The 7,935-nt window shown below is 34.3% G+C and overlaps 1 protein-coding gene across 1 annotated transcript in view; it reads right to left on the bottom strand.

Moving 5' to 3' along the window:
• Positions 1-533: 533 nt before the first annotated feature.
• Positions 534-7,935, bottom strand: part of Vps13 (vacuolar protein sorting 13C) — a 103,012-nt gene continuing 95,610 nt past the window's right edge. Inside the window, exons 52-54 of the mRNA XM_085953718.1 lie at positions 5,465-5,591; positions 3,758-3,883; positions 534-1,853 (exon numbers count right to left, since the gene is read on the bottom strand). Of these exons, the coding sequence (XP_085809844.1) occupies positions 1,653-1,853; positions 3,758-3,883; positions 5,465-5,591 (454 nt within the window). The 3' untranslated portion in view covers positions 534-1,652. The remainder of the gene's footprint in view (positions 1,854-3,757; positions 3,884-5,464; positions 5,592-7,935) is intronic.

Raw genomic sequence — 7,935 nt, 5'->3', positions numbered from 1 at the left:
AATTTGAAATTTTGATTTTATGAATAGATGGAGCTTGAAAGCGTTCCATATCAGCCTTATAACAGTCAATAATGTAGTTAAGTACCTACTTCATTATATAAATGTGAAATAATTACATCAAAACGAAATTCAAGAAAGACCTGCCTCTAAAAGCAACAACAAATTGTGAAGAAAAGGCAAAGTACAACTAAACATTAAGAAAGATTTATACTTTAAATATAAAAGTAAAAGAAAACTTTCCATCATTATCAATAAAAAATATTATTTACGAAAATCAAATCAAACGATAATTAATTATTTCATACCGTATAACTTTCTTAACAGATCTCTAAACATCGTAAACTTTGATTTCAATCTATTCTCATTCTACAATCTTAACTGACAAAACATTCAACCAACCGCTCACTGAATAATTACACAATAATTGTAAGTCTGATTTCAACTAGTTTATTAGCTAAACTTTGTATGGGTGAGGAAAACGTGAAATGAGTCAATTTTAGTAAAACATTATTAATATTTATATTCCCCTTTATGTCAACAAATCAGTCGAAGTTCTCAACTCGCAGCGATGAGAAATTGACATACGATTCTATATTAATTTTTTAAATTGTGTTATGTAACTGACTTCATCTCTTCTACACCACCGATACTATGCATTCATGAAATTAGTTGTGTTAAATTATTCACCAAGTTCTAAATGGCATCAGACTGAACACAACTGGACTCCGACAAAACATTTTTCACGTACAACCCGCACATTAGTAAATCATAATGACAATGCAAACTGTGACATTTCAATAGTCAGCAGTTATAACAAAACATTTCCATATTTTATACAGGATATCACTCTGTTAGAACCCGCGTACCGTATTGGTTAGTAACTTAAGATAAATAAAATAGAGTAAGTGACACAGCTATAGTTCAGTTTTCGTTTCATTCTTCCATGCAATAGGTTTTTCGAGTAAAGTATAACATACCGAGAGCATGTTACAGATGCATAGGTAACCATTTTTAGAATATTTAATGGATTTTATAGCGTTTTAAGTACATAATCCTATGTAACAATAATAACACTTCATTTACTCGTATGACATCTAAAAAAATAGACATACATAATATTTTTGTAAACTGAACAGTGATTATCATTATTTTGAATTAATGCTTCACAATCAATATGCATTATTTTTAACATAATAACAGGTCACCAATTACAGTGGTGAAACACATCACAGAAATACCCAGATTTAATAAAATCACATAAATGTATTGTGACCACACAAGGAATCGAACACAGTAACCATGGTATAACCACCCAGAGGCTTACGGTTTGGACCATGTAGGCTGCGAAAATTTTATTGATTCGCATTTTTTCACTATTTTAATTTAGTATAAATCTTGAGGTATGTCGATAGCCGTACCATTTACCCTATAAACACTAAAACCATAAACACAATAAAACATTAACACGTAAACATAGTAAGAGTCTAAAAAATTGTGCCCAAAGATTGGATGTGGTGCAAATTGAAAAAGTAAGCCAATTGCATGGTGGCGTTGTGCACGCTGAAGTGTTGCCAGAATGTGTAAAGAGAAAGATTGAAGCGTTTGGTGGAGGGGCGTTCCGCCATCCACATTCTTGACAACAGTGCCTCATGTCAGCGGACATCGTTGTACAGCTTCAGGCAGTGTCCAGCCAGGAATTCACGCTGCTGCTCCTTATGGATGAGGATGAGCTTTCCAGGCGCAGCTCCGCCGAACAATCCCTTCTTCTTTCCCTCAGGCGTAGTCACAAAGACTCCTTTCTCAACAGCTTTAGGAGGGCTCGGTAGTTCACTCCACGTGTAAGACCACACCATCTGAAAAAAAAATGGTTATAAATTTAATAAAATATTTGTTTTATTCAACGAATAATTCACAAGATTTAAGAATGTAATTATTTTATTGAACATAAATAATTTGAAAACACTTCTGAGAAATATGAAAAAATCTTTTGAAAAAATAAGACACCTAGCAGGACGCAAACCTACGCCCACTGGCGGCTCCCTGCTTAGGTCATTAGGTCATTGACCTGCCATAATAAATACCTTACAATCGACATAATAATATTAATAATATGTGCAATGTCATATATAATAATATTAATAATAATCGGTGGATTTGAAATTATAGGGCGCGCGATATTGTGTCGACCCAGTCTATTGGGCTTTTTTTGTTTGGGCGATAATTCCCCGAACAAAAATATTGTGTTCGCCGGCAGTCTGAAAATTGACCCAAATTGAATATTTTTATAAAATTTTCTCTCTCGTTTCTCATACATAAGACAGAGATCGATATAACACAAAATACGAGATCGAAGCTTGTAACGGTGCGTGAATTACTGTAATATCGGCAATGCCCGAGTGTGAGACAAAAGATTTTTTCACCTAATTAAATGAAACAGAATGATAACACTGACTAGATAATTGGTCTCAAGACGCAACTGTGTATGCGGTTCGGATTCGTTGACAGGTTTTGACGAATGCCTTTGGTTATTTTAATCATATGTAAGGAGTTTTTGGTGTAGTTATTTCATATACACACAACGTTTGGTTTTTAGTGATTTATAACATTTTTGTGAAGCAGTTAGTACGCACGCAGTAGCAATTGAAGTCTGTGATACAATTATAATGGAAATGGAAGCACGATTCACATCCAACGATCATCTCATTATATCCGATTTGTTCAATAAAGAAAATTACGCTGATTTTAAAAATAATTTTTCCACACGTCAAGTAAATTTGGTAAAACTGTTAGAAGAAATAAACATAATCAAGTTAAAAAATGAATTATTGGTGTTTTATCAACGAGATGATTTGCATGGCGCTAATAGTGCAGTTTCTTTTCTACATTTTTTACTCAGCAATAATTTCAACGAAACATTTTCCGAGTCGATCAAAGTTCTCCAATTTATTTGCGTCATACCAATGACAACAGTTGAAAGTGAAAGATGTTTTTCCACTCTCAAAAGAATAAAAACCTTTCTACGCAATAGGGCCAGGATAGACTGACCGCTCTTGCAATGCTCAGTATTGAAAAAAAATATGTGGGAAAAATAGACAATTTTTATAATCGTGTGATTGATGATTTTTCAAAAAGCAAAGAAAGAAAAGTGGACCTAATTTACAAAAAATTATAACGCGTTGTGTGCAATTTCGGTTAACGATGGGTTGGCGTTATGAAAAACGGACATTTTTTGAAGGGTAAGTAGGTACCTACCTATAACAATTTCTAGCACTTATTCTATAATGTATAAAAAGTCAATTTGCAATACGTCTTTTCAGTATACAACGAAAAGGCAAATTAAAATAATATATTCAAAATTGACCTGCTAGCTTTTTCCGGATTAAGCCGCCAATGCCTACGCCCCTCGAGTTTCGCACCCATGTGCCTGACCACTATGATATATGTGTCATATCTAATTGCGACAAAGTTAAGTAATGGACTTTACAATACTCTCTGTAGCCCTTTCTAAATTGCATTACTTATTGGCAATCGGCTTTTGTATTTTAAATCATAATATTAAGTATCAGTTAGTAATTAAGGTAATTCCATTTCCTCAAAGTGATTAGTAATATTTCCCCAATACTACGTTACGGGCACTCAATAACACTTTGTTAGAGACGGTAATATAATAAGTATTGTTGATTGGATTATTATTCAATTTATGACTTAATTTTACATACGAGGAGATGTTGATTAATGTGGCTCTATAAATTCTCACCTGCCATCCGCCGAAGACGGTATTTTTCTCCAGGTATGCTAGACGTTTGTCGGTGCACAAGACCACTTCTTTAAGAGTCACCACCCAAATGTGTATCACGTACAAGTCAGTTGCTACATATTTACCCTGCGAATAGACATAATATATTAATTCAATATACATAACATGATAACAAATCTTACTAAATTATTACATACATAGATCAAATTACAATTAGTTCTATATACTTAAGGTACTGTATATACAGTTGGGTTTCGGAAATTTCCCAACGGGAATTCTCTCGGGTTTTATAAAAGAAAATCGCGGCCCTTCATTCACGGCCATACTAAAACTCCCGGCATATAACCGGTTAAAAATACCTATTCTCCGATATAACAAGTAACGCTTATAACGAGCAAATTCAGTCGGTCCCATCTTCCTCGTAATAACCAAGTTCGACTGTATACAAAATTTGAGTTCACGTGTGTGCGATCATGTGATTTTAGTTCTATAAATAGATATACGATTATGAACTGAATGTATATGAAAAAAAGTGGATAAAAAACACAAAACATTTAGACTGATCGGGACATTTAACACAATTAAGCCAACGTCGACTCAAAAAAATCAGGGAATTTTGTGTCTCAAAAGCGTATGCGATTGTCAGACGCAGCCATACAGTCTTGTTTTTTTGAAATCCTATTTTAATAAGTAATATTTTGAATTATTTGAAAAAAAAATTCGAATTATGAAATATGAAATGTATGGGGGAAAAATATTAAAATTATGAAGAAATTTTTTTTTTCAATTTTCATAAATTTCGTTTCCGATCATAGACGGCACGTCGCACGTAGGCACTACCAAATTTCCGATACAATTCTTTCAAATTAAAATCTGTGCAAATACCATGTGTCATTAATCCATAAATTGAAGTTACCAAGTAGCTAGAATTATAAAAAACTACGAAATATTTTTTATTTTTCCATATTTGTCAACACAATTGTTTGGCATTGGTTCTCTTGTAAAACTATGTGAAAATCCAATAAACGATCAACAATTAAATACCTACAGCCCTGAAACATGTGAGTTATTGCTTTTCCTTTGAGTGGAGTTGTGCCTCTGATGACGTGTCAATGGGTCATAAAATGTCAGGATTATTTTTATTACTTTCATAAAATAAGTAATTTTTGTTGTTTTAAGAAAAGTCTGTCACAATTTTCAATGACTGGCTCATGAAATAGTGCACTGGACTTTTTTTTCGCGAATATTTCGAATTACCAGTGCTTTTACTAACGAGGTTTTACTGTACCCACCCCAAAGTGACCCACAGGCACTAAGTACTGATGAGTCCAAAATTATCAGTTTTACCCGTCAATGTATCAGGATAATAAGTTTGGAATATATTATATTAATTATTCAAAGATGATGAATTGAGAATGAACTGGTTTGAGCTCAGCACTCCATCCCTATTTAGAGCAGCAATGGACAGGGAGAAATTGGCTGAACTCATCGCCAATGTGCAATAACGGAGATGGCACAAAAAGAAGAACGATGAAAAATACACCACATAATATATTACAATCGGTAGGATCTAATATTATCCAATATGTACAAAAAACAACTAACATGACAGAGTAATGGATGAAATATGTGTTATAATCTATACTTAAAACTAAAGAATCTTTCATTAGGGATGTGTTTTGGATGTTTAATCTATTTAATGCAAACCTTATCAAGGTCCCTGAGAATCTTGTATCCCTCTGCGCTCTGCTGTGAATATGGAGTCACAAGGCCATCAGCTGCTAACCAACGCGGCGGACGCTGTCTCTGAACTTCCGTTGACATGTCGGCAGCCCTATTATTAACAGATCATATTCCTCTGCAATACTCATACATATCTACAGTATTACAATACAAGAGAATAGGGATGATTGTGATTTTGAAAACAAATCATATAATAATTAACAGTTCTATTATATTTCATGGTTTCTTTTCCTATTACTAATATTAATTATCCAGAAACCCATAAAAGAATTATTGATGCTTCGAGGCAATCTACTCACACCAATATTTTAAGGTAGAATGAAAGTAATCTTCTGAAAGTTCATTAACCCGGCCGGCGCCAATGTCACACACCTTGTACAAATCGGCCAAATTCGCAATGCGCATGTGTATAAATCGATGCCACCGCGTCCATATTTATCATACGGGACTGATTTTTTCACGTAAATTTGGCCTGATTTGTCCTTCTCCTGCCACCTATGACATATTTTAAAAGCATTGGTTCTAAATATAAAATAATCACCAAAGTTTCGAACCAATTCGTACGGCCAAGTTTTGCCGGTCGACAGAAATCAGTTTGAACTGCGCGCCGCGACTGCGCAGTATACGACAGACTTTCAACCGAGCGGGCCATTGCGCGGGATTGTATTTATCACATACAAGTTGAATATTTACCGCAATCGTTGATAAATCCTTTTTTTGCTGTCTGTTGTACTTATCACATTAAAACTGGCATGATTAACTATTGAACGTATGAATTTATTTTATCGCGATTTTTAAAATACTTTTTGTACTGTCTACCGTGTCCCATTTTAGTGAATGTGAAAATTAATACTGATATCAATAACTATGGTGTGTGAGTTTAATGGTTTCTGTGATTTGGCGTTTCTTAATACTGTAGTTAAACATTTTAAAAACATTTCATAGTTTTATAGTGCGTAAATATGGAGGAAGAAAATGTGCGTACTAATGAGGAATTGGACTCAGATTATGACATGTCGGAAGAGGAATTGGAACAACATGAGACTGATCATGATGTTGACGATACGGACTCTGACGAGCCAATTGAATTTTTGCGGTCATGGAGAACTGGTCCGTATATTCCAATAGTTCACGAATTCAATGATTGTCGATCTGGCATGACATCGAACGACTTGGACGAATCCTCTCCCGAATGTCTTTTCTTTGAACATTTTTTGAATAAAAATATAATGTCGGAAATAGTGAACCAAACGAATACATTTTTTAACCATTCGTAAAGTGCGGGAGACCTCGGACCGAAATCGCGGTCACACAATTGGACAGACACGTCAGTGCCGGAGTTGTATACATTTTTTGCCGTATCAATGCTGATGACTCGAAATAAGCACACGTCGATAGAGGAACATTGGAGTACCAATCCTTACCTGCATGCAGACATTTTTGGGAAAATAATGGCTAGAAATCGATACCAACTTATTTTACAAATGCTTCATTTTTCTGATCCTAGTGTGACCGCCTCAAATGATAGACTAGCTAAAATTAGATTACTGTTAGAACACACAAGAACAATTTTTAGGGAAACGATGATACCGTATCAGAATCTTTGCATAGATGATAGCATAATCGTGTTTAAGGGTAGATTAATTTTTAAACAATTGAGTCGTATAGTATCAAAAGTAGAACTGTCGCATATATGTCGAAATTGAACTAAGTATGCCACATTATTCTTCGGATCATAATGTATGACTAGCAATATAATATTCGAATTAAAATCATATCTGTGTGGTATAAAATCGTGAAAGAAAATAGGGCTTGGTATCAAAGTTAGAAGTGTTCACGTCTTTGGAAACACAAGTAGAACTGTTCGGTTTCGACCAATCACAGAGTTGCCCTAAGTGACGTCACAATATGCCCGCGCATACATATCGTTCAGTTGTGACTGTTGACATGCCGTGTTTAAAGTTGAGTTTTTTATGTTTTTTTTTACCAAAACATATAAATACTGATAGCTAGTCCCCTCATGGAGTACCAACCAACACCAGTAATAATAAAAAAAGGTCGCAAGAGAAGCAGAAATCCTGAAAAATGACAGGCAAAAATCGACAAAGTTAGCAGGTCAGTGCGTGTAAAATCCATAGGCGTACCTACATCAAATGTTTTGAAAATATTACTTATTATTACTTACTATTTTATTTATCCAAGTTTCAACTATTTCAAAAACATAGTGCTAATTCTTTTTCATCCTCGGACGAATGAAACATCAGTTGAAAATTTTCCTATAAGGATAAACCGCTCCTGATTCATTAAATAAAGTGGATTTTAGTACAATTGTTTTTATGAAATTTTATTTATATTATTAAAACTAGATTAAACCCCCCCCCCTCTCTACCAGTCCCCCCTCTCCGCCAACAAGAATAGTTTCTATAATTATTTGG

Source organism: Rhyacophila brunnea, unplaced genomic scaffold (genome assembly GCF_057557595.1).
Source record: "Rhyacophila brunnea isolate RB1 unplaced genomic scaffold, BYU_Rbru_1.0 scaffold_10, whole genome shotgun sequence".
NCBI lineage: Eukaryota > Metazoa > Arthropoda > Insecta > Trichoptera > Rhyacophilidae > Rhyacophila > Rhyacophila brunnea.
Note: the sequence above shows the minus strand (reverse complement) of the source record. Positions and strands in the feature narration are given on the sequence as shown.